The following is a 13,371-nucleotide window of genomic DNA, read 5'->3' as shown; positions in this document are numbered from 1 at the left end:
CTTTGCTTTATTCTCCCGGTTTGTAACTGCCTGCCTTCCCTTTGGGGGGAACACAGGCCTCTGCTTTGCACGCTCTGTTTTATTTCACTTGGCAGTGTAGACTAGGGGCAGAAGAGTTTTTGGAGCCAAACAGCTCGATCCTGATTCAGTTCCTTTAGTGGTGCCTAAAACTCAGGAGCTGGACTCCACGGTGCCGGTGGGACCCACCCAACTCAGCACGTTCCATGATTCCATCAAGTCCAACTGTCAGCCCAGCACTGCCCCAGCAACCCCCAAACCACTAAAGCGTGTCAGCCATGGCCAGATGCAGGCGCCCCTGAAACACCTGCCGGGGTGCTGGCTCCGCCTGGGCAACCCATTGCAGTGCCCGAGCCCCCCGAAAAACACAGCGAGAAACCTTTGTCCAGGAGTTGACCTGAAGCTCCCCTGCCTCAGCCTCGGGCCACGTCCCCCGCTCCTCCCAGCGCAGGCTCCTTTCCAGCAGCCCCCTCGGCAGAAGGCGGCTCAGGGCTCCCCTCTGCCCCCCCGGCCGGCTCCGCTCCGGCCCCGCTCCCGCCACGGCCCCGCTCGGCTCTGCACGGGGAAGGAACGCGCCCAGCCCCGGCCCGACACCCCCGGGGGCCGCGCACCGGGGGACTGTCCCCGGGGCTCACTGCCCGGGGGTCCCTCCTCGGGGGTGACTTACCGGGGCTCCCTCCCCGGGGGTCACTTGCAAGGGGTTGTTCACCGCGGGTCATTCACCGGGGGTCCCTCCGCAGGGGTCACTTACCGGGGCTTCTTCCCCGCGAGTCGCTCACCGGGTGTCACTTACTGGGGGTCGCTCACCGGGGGTCGCTCACCGGGGGCCGCGCACGGGGGGTCCCTCCCCCGGGGCCGCGCACCGGGGACCACTCGCCGGGGGTCTTGGGGCCGCTGCCCGGGGTCTCTGCCCGGGGGCCGCTCAGCGGCAGCGCTCCCGCTCCCGGCCCCGCCCCGCCCGCTCCCACCCAAACCCCACCAACCGCCCCTCTCGGCCCCGCCCCCGCCCCGCCCAAGCCCCGCCTCGCCCCGCCCACTCCGCCGCCTCCCATTGGCTGCGCACGTTCGGCCCTGGAGCGAGGAGCGCGCGGGGAGCGTTGCCTGGAAACCGGCCAGGGAATCCCGGGAATCCTCGAGGCGCCGGCGCTGCCCCCCCACTCCTGGAGCAGCGGCCGGGCCCGCCCGGGGAGCGGGCACTCAGCGCCCGGCTGCGGCCGCCAAAACGGGCAGGGAAGCAGGCGCGCGGGAGGCGGGCTCCGGGCCCGGGCAGCGAGGAGCCCTGAAAAGAACAAAAGTGTTGGAAGAGAGGGAACTCATCGCACCGTCGCAGAACAGGCTGAGGTGGAAGGGACCCACGAGGAGCGTCGAGTCCAAGCCTTTTCCCGGCACAGCACCGACCCCAAGAGTCACACCGTGTGCCTGAACTCTGCCAGATCACAGTCCAGCATCAGCTTCATGTGCCGTGAGGCCCCACGTGTGTGTTTGCTCCCCGTGTCGAGTGGGAGAGATGACACTCCCTTAGAGTGGAATAAAGATTATCCTAGACTGGAACTGGCAGCTGTGATAAACTGTATCCCGAGAGCATTTAACTGGTAGCAGTTTTCCCTGGGCTCTAGCTTGCTATTTATTATAGTTATTTGCAGACAGGAAAGGGGAGAGAATTAAAAAATCTCTTTCTCCTTGCCCCCTCCACAACAAGTTGGAGGACATGTGGGTGTTGAAACAGAGCTTAACAAACAGTCCAGCCTTGAGAGAGTGGGGAGAGCACAGGGGGGCTCAGTTTAACCGTTTGTCTGGTTTTCTTCCTTTCTGAGGAGGATTTATTTTTCTTAGGTGGGAAATTGCCAAAAATAGACAGCAAAATCAGACTGCAGTTCAGAGATCACATTCTCATCTCCGTGGAACCAGATCAAGAGAATGCTGTGGGTACAGTGAAGCCACCCCTGTACATTTGGGGTGGGCTGGGGAGTGCATGTGAGGCATGTGAGTTGTTGCTCTCCTGTGCAAAAGGTCTATAAGGGTCATGCAGTTACACTGAGCTGGATCCTGCATCCCATTAGGGTTTGTTAGGATACTGTGGGGTTGTTTGTTGAGTGATATGGCACATTCCAACCTTCTGGAGGGGGGGCTTCAAAACTAAATTCAGCCTATGATTCTGTATGGGAGGTACATGGCTTTTGTCTCAGCTTTGATGGGGTAGATCATTACAGCAGCTAAATGGCCTCTACAGGTCTTGATAATAGGTTTTTTTCCTATTCTTTGTATTTAAGAACAGGAATAATTTATAAAAATAGGTTTTCTCAAGAGAGGGAATTCTGCTGGTTGCAGCTGCTGCTGTGGCTGCATTTAGTCTTCACTTCTGGGTTATCTCTGTATCCAAGCAGGTGCCAGGGGCACTACTAAGTTGTTCCACAACATTGATCCATGCATCTTGCATTATGCTGTGTTTATACTGCTTCTTATCCATGAAGGTTTTTTAGTATGAAATTGTAGAAGTGCTTTTTATCTCACTTTAAAAAAAAAAGGGGGGGGGGGACACAGCAAAGATTATCTTGTACAGTTTGGGGTTTGTTTGGAGGAATTGAATGTTTCCCAAAAAAAAACACACCATAACTTTCTGATTTTTTTCCTCCATCTTGCTTGTGTCCATATTGAGACTGTGTAGGTTTTGGAGACTTTTTCCCCCCAATTTTTGGGCCACCTTGCCTTCTGATGTCACACAGATCAACCCAGGATGACAGGACACATGGAAGACCTGTGTCCACAAATTCCATGTGCAACCTGCCCAGAGAGCTCTGAACTGCTTTGCACAGCTCTGACCAAGGACTGATGATGGGCATGTGATTTTTAAGAAACAGATCAGTATCAGACTGGAAATGTGTTGATGCACACCTGTTCATTAATACTTTCCCTTAAATGGCCTGTTTTCTGTACAGCATCACTCCTGGGACTCTAGCAGGGGCAGTTTTAAGGCAGAAGATGATTGTAAATAAATTTTCAGAGGTGTTTTGGAGAGTCCCTGTAGCAGTACGTTTGTATACATGTCCGGAATAAAGACAAGTGCCAAAAAATACTCAAACACACAAAATATCTTTTATTACAGTGAGAATAATAATAATAGTAATAAACTTAGCAAGAGGAATTAAAAACTAAAAAAAAGGATACAAAATAGCTACCTTATCGGGTGGCATTAAAACAAATACTAAGAACAGCATTTAATACAGTATTAACTAGTGAAAAGGGATACCAAAAAGGGATCTTAACACAATATTGTGGATAACTCGATATTGATTAGTAAAAAGGGAAACTAAATACCATAAACATAAAAGGGGAATTAAAGGAACACTAAAAGGATATTAAAAGTTTGTTCTCTCAGTTGCTTCCTGTCAATAAACTGTGCTTACCCACACAGACAGGCCAGGGCTGCCAGGATCTGCAGCAGCTGGTCGGTGCCCGTGCTTAGCGGGCGTCCCCATGGAACAACACAGTCTCCATGGCAGGATGAGGATCGCTCACCCCAGCAGTCCTGACACCCCATTTTATCAGCTCTACATTACACCACGCAGGGCCAGTACCCAGTATAAGGTGATGCCTGAGTGGCAGCCAAACACCACCTAAATCATTACCTAATGGCAACAGTCTGCATGCCCTGCTGTAGGGCAAGGGGCCAGCGACCCCTGCCCACATAATCTTCCTCCCATCATCATCTTTCTCACCCCTATGTATGACCTCTACCACTGTGTTTCAAGGGTAGATGTATCTATCTTGCAATATGTAGCAAAACCAAGGAAGAACTCAGCTCTGATAATAGGGGATATCAGGCTGACTTGCTAAAAAGCACAATGGACCTTACAATTAGCTTGTGCCATGAAGTTCCATTGTACCATACTCTGGCTGGTTTCACATCCTGATATGATTCCTTTCTCATGCCTCTATGCTCCATTGATCATCTAATTCAAAAGTACCCCCCTTACATTTGTTTAAATATAAAATGAACCAAGGACAATTTCTGAGAGCTTTGTATTTAGATTTCATTAGTCTGAAGTAGTAAAATAAATGTTCTTGTGTGTATTTGTCTATATAGAATCATGGACTGGTTTGGGTTGGAAGGGACATTAAAGGTCTTCTCATTCCACCCCCTGCCATGGGCAGGGACACCTTCCACTAGAGCAGGTTGATCCAACCTGTCCTTGGACACTTGCAGGGATCCAGGGGCAGCCACAGCTTCTCTGGGAATTCCATCCCTGCCCATCCCCACCCTTCCAGGGAAGGATTTCTTCCCAGTCTCCCATCTAACCCTGCTCTCTTTCAGTTGAAAAACCATTGCCCCTTGTCCTGTCCCTCCAGGCCCATATCAAAAGTCCCTCTCCCTCCTTTTTAGAAGCCCCCTTCCCTGGTGGGGTGTCTTCAGCTCCTCCCAGGACCTGTGTGTGTCTGTATCTATCTTGTATCTGTCTATATTTATAGACAGGATATATTTTAATACATTTCTATCCATATATTTAGATATAGATATTTACACATTGTAAATATTAATGCACACCTGTCTACACAATGATGATAACTTTGTGTCCAGACCTACTCCTTCCATTCTGTAACCTTTTTGGGGGGTTTATTCCTTGGGATTTCCATGATCTCAGTTACAGTGGAGCAGATCTTTCCCACCTGGATCTTTGCTGCATCAACTTCAAGGTGGCCAATCTGAGCCGCTGCAACCTGGCCCGTGCCAACCTGTGCTGTGCCAGCCTGGAGAGGGCTGACCTGTCAGGCTCTGTGCTGGATGGAAGAGCTGCTGCAGCTTGGGAGGGCTGGGCTTGTGTTAACAGAGAGGAGCTGGAACAAACAGAGGGGTGTAAAACATCGAGTTCTTAAATATATTCTAGAGTTGTTCTGGTTCCCAAAGCTTTTACACCTCCTCACACTAATGATTTAATGGGATTGACTCCCAAAGCAGAAATTAAAAGTGTCTTCTTGATTGTCTTTGGTGTTGTTCCTCTGGCTCTCAGTGACTCCTGTCTGTGCCAGTGTGCCAACCTGCCAGGGGTGAAGATGCTGCGCTCCAACGCAGAGGGAGCGTCCCTGAAAGGCTGCAACTCTGAGGACCCATCAGGCCTTCAAGCTAATCTGGAAGGTGAGAAGCTTTTGCCTTGTGAATCTGTGCCAACTGAAGCCTGTGTTTGTGCATTTCTATGGCCCAGAAAAGGTCCAGCTGTGGTTTGTCCAACCCGGAGAAGGGCCCACAAGGGCTGCACTGAGTCTGTGACCATCTCAGTCCCAAATCCCCTTGTCCTCCTCCAATTCACACAGCTCTGAGGCAGCACCAGTGTGCAGCTGCTGTGTTTCTGACTGGTTTTCCTCACAGAACTCCTTTCTGTGTGTGTTCCAGGTGCCAGCCTGAAAGGAGTGGCCATGGAGGGCAGTCAGATGACAGGAATGAACCTCCGAGTTGCAACGCTGAGAAACGCCAAACTAAAGAACTGAAACCTCAGGGGAGCAACGTTGGCAGGAACTGATTTGGAAGTGAGTTGGGATTCATTTTCCATCCTATTCCTTTCTCTGCTATCGTCAGCTGGTAATTGGGGGGATTGCTGGCTTTTGGCTGAGCTCTCCAGCTTCAGAGTACAATGGAGTTCAGGTAAATGGACTTCCAGTAAAGCTTTGAACAGAGTTCTGGGTGCATTCCATTGACACTTCTTTTTCCTTTCCCCTTCCCAATTGTGACCCAGCAGGTTGTGACCTCCAGGAAGCCAGTTTGAGGGGCTCTGATGTGAAAGGAGCCATCTTTGAAGAGATGCTGACCCCCCTGCACATGTCCCAGAGCTTCAGATAGGGAAGAGAAAACGTCGGAGAGGAAGGAATCCAAACATTTGTTGTGACTTTCTTCTCCTCCTCCTCTTCCTGAGTTAGAAGGAATGGTTATTAGACAACTTCCATTTGCAGTAGTGCCTAAGTAGACTCTTTCTGATCACTTTTGGGGAGGGAATTTTTGTTTCAGAGGTGGAGAGACAGAGTTTCTCCCTTTGTGAAGAGTGAGGAAGTGGGCAGGTTCTGAAACTGGAAAGAGGGGGGGAGGGTTTCAAGACTTTCATTGTTTAGCATTGCCTGACTTTGGAATGCATTTTAATTTCTAAAGCACAATATATGCAATTCTATTTGTTAAGTCTGTAGCTGCAATATGAATAGAAAATGTTATTGCTGTATAGTAGCAAAGAAAGTGGAGGTTTCCAGGTAGACAAGTGTCTTTACAGTCAGTGTCTTCATTCCTGCAGGGTGTTAATGCCAGGGGTGGTCACACAGTGCCCACAGGATGTGTTCAGGTCTCTGCCGGGGTGGAAACAGTGGGGAACTGTCCTCAGAGGTCCTAAATTGCTGTGGAGTAGTTGGAGTGTAGGTTTAGAGCAGCTTTATCCCCTCAAATGTGCAGAGGAAGCTGCTGCCCCTGCAAGGACCTGCCCAGAGCCCAGATTGAGTTCCCCCTGGAAGATCCCTGGGCAGAAATGGGATGTCTCAGTCAATGCTCTGCAAAGGAGTGTGAAATTGCACTCTCAATCCCAGCTGGGAAGAAAAATTCCCCTGCTTCCACATGTCCTGAGCACTCCAGACTGGAGTTCCTGTAGTTTTTTCCTTCTTTGTTGGGAATTCAATGGACAGAGGAAAACACAGAACTGTCCTCAAAGCAGAGAGAAGGTCTGGGGCCAGAGCACCTGCTCCCCTCTCTTCTCATCCCTTCAGCAGATGAAGAAATGGCCCTCAATGTTTCCCCTCAGTGTACTCTTCAAATCCTCCTTGAAAGAATGGGCATAATCCCATTTGCCAGTCAGATCCACTTTGGACTGCCTAAAGTAGCTGTAAAAGCATCTTGCCTGGGGCCAAATGCCCCTTCCACACTTGCTTTACGTGTGGAAAAAAACAGGGAAAGCTGTTTTTTGTGTGAGCACCCTTCACATCTCAGTGTTTGTGATCTTGGGAATCCTCATGAACCTGGAACAATGCCAGATTATCTGTTGTCTTAAGATATGTACCTGGAGATTGTTTTGATTTGTTTTTAAATCTTCCTTGCAAATACAACTGATAGAAAACAATGTAAAAAAAAAAAAAAAGAAAAAGGGAAAAAAGAAAAAAAAAAGAAGAAGAAAAAAGAGAAAAAGGAGGAAAAAGAGGAAAAAAAGAACGGGAAAGAAATAAAAAAAAGGAAGAAAAATAGAAAAAAGGGAAAGAAAAAGGGGGGAATAGAAAGAAGAAAGAAGAAAGAAAGAAAAAAGAGAAAAAAAAAAGAAAACCCAAAAAGTCCATGCAAATGGCCGCTGACCCCCGCGAAAACTACAAGTCCCACAGTGCACCGCGCAAGGCGGTGGGCGTGGCAGAAGGCGGGCGGACGGGGCAGTGGCCGCGCGCTGATTGGCTGCAGCGGGGTCTGTGCAGGCGGTGCGCGCGCAGAGCGCCGCGTTGGCTGCCGGGAAGTCACGATGGCGCTGGGGCCTTCCTTTGTCTGTGAGACCGGGCGGGAGCGGGTGAGAGCGGGCTCTGGGGATCCCCTCGGGGGCTGCGGGGAGCGCGGCTGTGGGGGGAAAGGCCGGAGGGCTCGGGAGGGTTTAGCGCGGGGGTTCGGGGGTTCCCGAGAGGCAGAGCGCGGGATTGCAACCCTGTCGGCGGCCGCGGGGCCCGGGAGGCCTCCCAAGAACCCGGATGTTGGATTCGGGTCCTGAGAAATTCCTTCGGAAAAAAAATTCAAAACCACCCAACCAAAGAAAGAACCCTAAAAAAAGGAAAAATGAGAAAAAGGTGGAGGAAAAACTGCAAGGGCCAGGATGATTTTATTGCTTTGGTTCGGTTTTTCGTCGGTCTCCTCCTTCTGAGATTCTCTGCTCCCTTCCTTTACAGAAAGCTCTTCTGCTGTTCTGTGGTTTTGTGGTCCCTTAGGGGCTTTTCGGGGTCCCTGAGGCGGTTTTAAGGTATCTCTGGGGGGGGCTGATGTCGTGAGGGGACTTAGGGAGGAGGTTGAAGGTCCCTGAAGGGGTTTGGGAGTCCGTGAGAGAGTTTTGGAGTCTCTGAGGGAACTGAGAAGTCCTGGAGGGCTTTGGGGGGGGTGTCTTTGAAGCAGTTTAGGGGGTTTCTCGGGGGATTTTGGGAGTCCCAGGGGGTTTTGAGGGTCACAAAGAGTGTCTTGGGTACACTAGGGGGGTCTCAGGACTCACCTGCTCGTAGTGCTGCTACTCCTCTTTCCCCCCAGACATCATTAACCCCCTAAAATGTGCCCTAGCCCCCCTTTTCCCTTTAATCCCCTCCCCACACAGATCCCTTTGACCCCCCCCAAGACCCCTTTTAACTCCCCCAAATACACACAAAGCCCCTCAAAACCCTCCAAGTCCCCATTGAACCGCCTCCCCAGATCCCCCCAAATCTCCCCAAGTCCCCACCTCAAATCCCTTCCAACCCCCCTCTAAGAGGGATCACCCGGCACCCTGGGACAGGAACACAGTGGGCTGTACTGGGAGGGCACTGGGGGGGGCTCAGGTGTCCCAGGACAAGGTGGCCCAGCTCCAGGAGAGATCTGGGGAGCAGTGAGGAGGTACTGGTCTGTCCTGGTCTGTGCTGGTCTGTCCTGGTCTGTACTGGTCTGTACTGGTCTGTCCCCCCAATCCCAAAAGCCCCTCCCCAGCTCCCCCAGGACCCTCCCATACCCCAAAGCCCCCCAGGCCCTCCCAGGCCCCTGACTTGGTCCTGCTGCCCCTTGAGCATCTGCAGCTGCTGCAGAACCAGGCATTTGATCAGCAAATGTGCAGGTGACACCAAGCTGGGGGTGTGTTGATGTGCTGGAAGGCAGGAGGGCTCTGCAGAGGGACCTGGCCCAGCTGGATCCATGGGCTGATTGCAAGGGGATGAGGGTCCAGCAGGCCAAGGGCCGGGTCCTGCCCTTTGGCCACAAGAAGCCCCGTCAGCCCCCCGGGCTGGGGCCAGAGTGTCTGGAGAGCAGGCAGGCAGAAAGGGAGCTGGGAGTGGGGATGGACAGGGAGCTGAAGAGGAGGCAGAGTGTGGCCAGGTGGCCAAGAGGGCCAATGGATCCTGGCCTGGAGCATGTACAGAGAAGAGCAATGAGGCTGGGGAAGGGAGTGGAGCACAGATGGTTTGAGGAGAGGCTGAGGGAGCTGGGGGTGTTGAGGCTGGAGAAGAGGAGGCTCAGGGGAGACCTCCTGACTGTCTGCAAGTCCCTGCCAGGAGGTTGTAGCCTGGTGAGGGTGGGGCTGTTCTGCCAGGAAGCAGCAGTAGGACAAGAGGGCTGGGTCTGGAGCTGTGCCAGGGGAGGTTTAGGTTGGATATTGGGAAGGAATTTTTTGCAGAGAGAGTAATCAGGCCTTGGAATGGGCTGGGCAGGGAGGGGGTGGAGTCAGCGTCCCTGGAGGTGTTGAAGGTGAGAGTGGATGTGGCCTCAGTGCCATGGTCTGGGAAGCACAGCAGGGTTGGATCCAGGGTTGGACTTGATGATCTCGGAGGTCTTTTCCAACGTGGCTGATTCTGCGATTCTGTGATTGCCATTCCTGTGGCAGCACATGCTTGAGGCTCCATCCCCAGGGTGATAGAGATGTCTGTCCATATCTATCTCCAAGGTTAGTCTGTAAATGTGTGGTGTTAGAAAAGCAGGCTGAGTTGTGGGCTGGTTGTAGAAGGAGAAAGAAGCCCAGAGGCCAGTGCAAGCAGGCAGCCCTCAGCTTGCACCTGATGTCCCCTCCCTGCAGGTTCCTGTCCTTGAGCCCAGGCCCTGAGGTGAGGCTGAGAAGTGGCGCGGAGGTGAGCCCAGAGCTGTCCCTGAGGTGAGGCTGAGAATAAGTGCAAGGCAGAGGTGCTGCTGAGCAAGGAGAGCCCCGTGGTGGAGAAGAGGAAAAGTTGTGCCCATCCCTGAGCAGGTGCTGTGTCCATCCCCTGTGTGCCAGGTGAGCTGGGGCTTTGCTGCAGAGCTGTGGGCGCTGATTTGAGGGTCTCCAAGTGCTGAGATGGTGGGCACCCAGGAACACAAACTGTGCCTGGCCACGGAGCCTGCAAGGAGGAGCAGAGACAGCCGTGGCAGTGTGGGGGTCCAGGTTGTCCCTGTGCCTTCCCCTGCAGGCCCTGGCTGTCCCTGCTGGGCCCCTGTCCATCCCCATCAGGTCCCTGCCCGTCCCCCCCGGCTGAGCTCCCCCCAGGAAGTGCCGTGGAGCTGAAGCTGCTGCCATCCCCCCCTGCAGCCGCTGCCCCAGCCAAGGGAGCAGCAAAGGCAGGGCCAGGAGCAGAGGCAGCAGCAGGGGAGCCCTGGGGGGGCCGGGAAGCTCTTGTGTGGGGCAGGAAAGAGGCGCTGGGCACGAGGCCGGGGCTGTGCTGAGCAGGCCCAGCCCTCACATCCCCCCAGCCAACGCCGGCTGCCCGGGGGGCTTGGGAGGGACCCCCAGCCCGTGTGCCCCACACTGAGCTGGCAGAGAGAGAGCCAAGGGACAGGGCCACGGGCAGGGCCACGGGTGAGGGACAGGCAGGGCCATTGCAGGGCCACGGTGAGGGCACAGCCTGTGGCAGCAGAGCTGCCCAGGGCCGGGGGTGTTGGTACCAGCCAGTGCTGGGGCCGAGCAGAGCACGAGGCCTCTTGCAGACCCCTGGAGCAGCCTCCCACTTGCCAACCCCGCCCTGGTGGGGTGACACTGTCCCCTCCCTACAGGACACTCCCCTGAAATTTTCGAGGGGACCTTTTGTGTCTATTCCTGGTTGCTGATTCCTGCTGGGGACCTGAGGGAGCCTCTGCAATCCCATGCATGGGGCACAATCTCCTCTCCAGACCTTGACTCACTGCAGACTTTGCAGGGAAATCTGTGCTGGCAGCCTGACTATGTCCCAACCCCCCACACTCCCCCCAGGATATTTGGGACGAGTTCCACCTTCCTGGGCACCCATGGGATCGGGGGGATGATTGTTCTCCTGCTGTTGCTGTTTCTGCTGTGCCCCTGTCCCTGCCCTTCCTGCCGCTGTCGGGTGAGTGGAGCGGCCACGATGGGAAAGGGGCGAGAGAAGGGAAAAGAGCGGGTGGGACCCCCAAAGGGAGCGCAAGGGGCAGTGGGTCACCCCCAAAGGGAACTGAGAGGAGCTGGGGTTTGAAGGGCCAATGGAAAAGGGGTGTGAGAGGGTGGCTAAGAAGAGTGGGGAGAGCGGGAGCGGGGTTTCCATGGGGGAGCCTTGGTGTCCCCATGCCTTGATCCCTGGAGAGCGGGGGAGGCTGGAGAGAGGGGAGAGCTGCAAGTACCCCGAGAGCCTAGAGAGGCAGCATAGAGAAGGGAAAACCTGGACAGCAGGGACCCCTGGGATCCCCGGGACAACAAAGTGGAGAACCTGGAGAGGGGGAATTTCTGGGAATGCAGTATCCCGAAGGCGAGAATCAGAGGAGAAGGGAGCCTTGGGACCCCCAACACTCTCAGCATCCCTAAGTGGGACACCCAGCTTCCCAGAGAGGGGAGACCCTCTGAACCCCAGACGGGAGAGACCAGAGAGGGGGAACTTCTGGGAGAGTTTTTCTGGTTGAATCTTGATATTTTGGAGTATTTTTAGCTGAATCTCACATTTTTACAGTTTGTGAGAGGTTCATCTCACTATTTCTGAGGGGTTTTTTGTCTGAATGTCAGTGGTTTCGGTTTTTCTGGGTTGGATCTTGGCTTTTGGAGGTCTATATGGTCACAGGAGGCCTGGTAAGTTCTAGAGATGGACTTGGGCAGGAGGAGCCCCCAAGCCAACACGCTCAGCCCTTGTTTTCCCCCGATCAGGATTTGTCCTTCCCAAAGCTTGGGCGGATGGAGGAGGAGGCTGCGAGGAAGAGGAAGATGCCTTGGGCCCCCCAGGCAGGTGAGGAGGAAGTCAGTGTCCCTTTGGGCGGGTGTTGTGCTGGCTCTGTCAGCCCAGCATGGCCCCGGCTGCAGGACAACCCCGCTGGCGCCGCCGTCCTGCCGGGGCCGGAGTTGGGGGGATGTCCTTGGCCTTCCCTGTGGGCCGGAGGCAAATCCCCTGCCTGTCCTTCTTGCTTCCTGCCCCAGGCCCCGAGCTGAGGAGGGAGAGCGCGGAGGACAAATCCCCCCGTGAGACCCTGGTGGGAGAGGCCGTTTTGAAGGGCTCCCCGGCGCAGGAAGGCAGCGGGGAGGAAAAGGGCCGGAGATCCCCCCGCAGGAGGGGCTCCAAAGCCAGCCCAGGGTGCTCTGAGGAGGAAAGAGCCAGCCTGCGCCGGGAAGGCGGCCGGAGCTTGAGGGGGAGCTCTGACCTGGTGGTCCCTGAGCAGCCTCCCAGCAGGGAGAAGCCCTTCAGGTGCTTGGAATGTGGGAAGAGCTTCAAGAGGAGCACCCACCTCCTCACCCACCAGCACATCCACACTGGGGAACGGCCCTACCCATGTGGGGAATGTGGGAAGAGATTCAGTGACAGCTCCACCCTTCGCAAACACAAGCACATCCACACCGGGGAACGACCCTACCCATGTGGGGAATGTGGGAAGAGCTTCAGTGACAGCTCCACCCTTCGCAAACACAAGCACATCCACACCAGGGAACGTCCCTACACATGTGGGGATTGTGGGAAGAGCTACAGCCTGAGCTCCAGCCTCCGCACCCACCAACGCATCCACACTGGGGAACGTCCCTACACGTGTGGGGAATGTGAGAAGAGCTTCAGTGACAGATCCCATCTCCGCACCCACCACCTCATCCACACCAGGGAACGGCCCTACAAGTGCTTGGAATGTGGGAAGAGGTTTCAGACCAGCTCCAATCTCCTCCTGCATGAGCGGACACACACGGATGAGAGGCCCTTCCGCTGCACCGACTGCGGGAAGGGCTTCAAACTGAACTCCCACCTCGTCACCCACCAGCGCATCCACACCGGGGAGAGGCCCTACAAGTGTGGGGAGTGTGGGAAGAGCTTCACTCAGAGCTCTCACTTGACCTCACACCAACGGACCCACCAGTAAGAGAAGCCCCACCAGTTCCCCAACTGCGGGAAGAGATTCGGCCGCTGCTTCCACCCTGAATGAACCCCCTGATGCTGAGGCAACCCCTGGAGTCCAGTGACTGTCACTCCATCCCTTTTGACCAGAATGGGCCAGTCCCCTTTCCCAGGGGCAGGTTCTTCCAACAGAACCCTTCTTAGGGGTGTGTGGGGAGATTCTTGCCTTGGCTGGGGACCCCCCAAGGTCACTGCTGGAGGTTGAGAGCAGAGATCTCCCCATGAGCGTTGGTCTGGGGGAATTCCATCCATCTCTAATTAAGAATTATTGCTTTTGTGCCAGCTTTAGTAGATTTGCTTCAACAATTGCTTTAGTGTAGAGCACTGTCCTATCTTATCCTGTACTCCTGGTAG

General features: G+C 54.5%; 2 protein-coding genes, 1 long non-coding RNA gene and 1 pseudogene across 3 annotated transcripts in view; 3 read left to right on the top strand and 1 right to left on the bottom strand.

Annotated features, from left to right (window-relative positions):
- LOC127461896 (zinc finger protein 493-like) overlaps nucleotides 1–13,371 on the bottom strand; it is a 431,778-nt pseudogene that overhangs the window by 112,314 nt on the left and 306,093 nt on the right.
- Nucleotides 1–13,371, top strand: part of LOC127461897 (zinc finger protein 271-like) — a 406,813-nt gene that overhangs the window by 105,318 nt on the left and 288,124 nt on the right. Inside the window, exon 4 of the mRNA XM_051770094.1 lies at nucleotides 12,307–12,978. Coding sequence (XP_051626054.1) covers nucleotides 12,307–12,978 — 672 coding nt within the window. The remainder of the gene's footprint in view (nucleotides 1–12,306; nucleotides 12,979–13,371) is intronic.
- LOC127461921 (uncharacterized) lies at nucleotides 5,023–5,838 on the top strand. The gene is made up of 3 exons (XR_007900234.1): nucleotides 5,023–5,149; nucleotides 5,405–5,538; nucleotides 5,748–5,838. It is a non-coding gene; the product is annotated as an uncharacterized LOC127461921 (long non-coding RNA).
- LOC127461902 (olfactory receptor 14J1-like) overlaps nucleotides 7,495–13,371 on the top strand; it is an 88,980-nt gene continuing 83,103 nt past the window's right edge. Inside the window, exons 1-5 of the mRNA XM_051770105.1 lie at nucleotides 7,495–7,509; nucleotides 7,900–7,970; nucleotides 9,564–9,623; nucleotides 9,753–9,947; nucleotides 11,793–11,871. The gene's annotated coding sequence lies outside the window, so the exon portion shown is untranslated. The remainder of the gene's footprint in view (nucleotides 7,510–7,899; nucleotides 7,971–9,563; nucleotides 9,624–9,752; nucleotides 9,948–11,792; nucleotides 11,872–13,371) is intronic.

The sequence above is a fragment of the Manacus candei genome, unplaced genomic scaffold, assembly GCF_025592945.1.
Source record: "Manacus candei isolate 608988 ecotype Guabito, Panama unplaced genomic scaffold, ASM2559294v1 h1tg000115l, whole genome shotgun sequence".
NCBI classification, from domain to species: Eukaryota; Metazoa; Chordata; class Aves; order Passeriformes; family Pipridae; genus Manacus; species Manacus candei.
The sequence above is the reverse complement of the archived record's forward strand: the minus strand, read 5'-3'. Positions and strand labels throughout refer to the sequence as shown.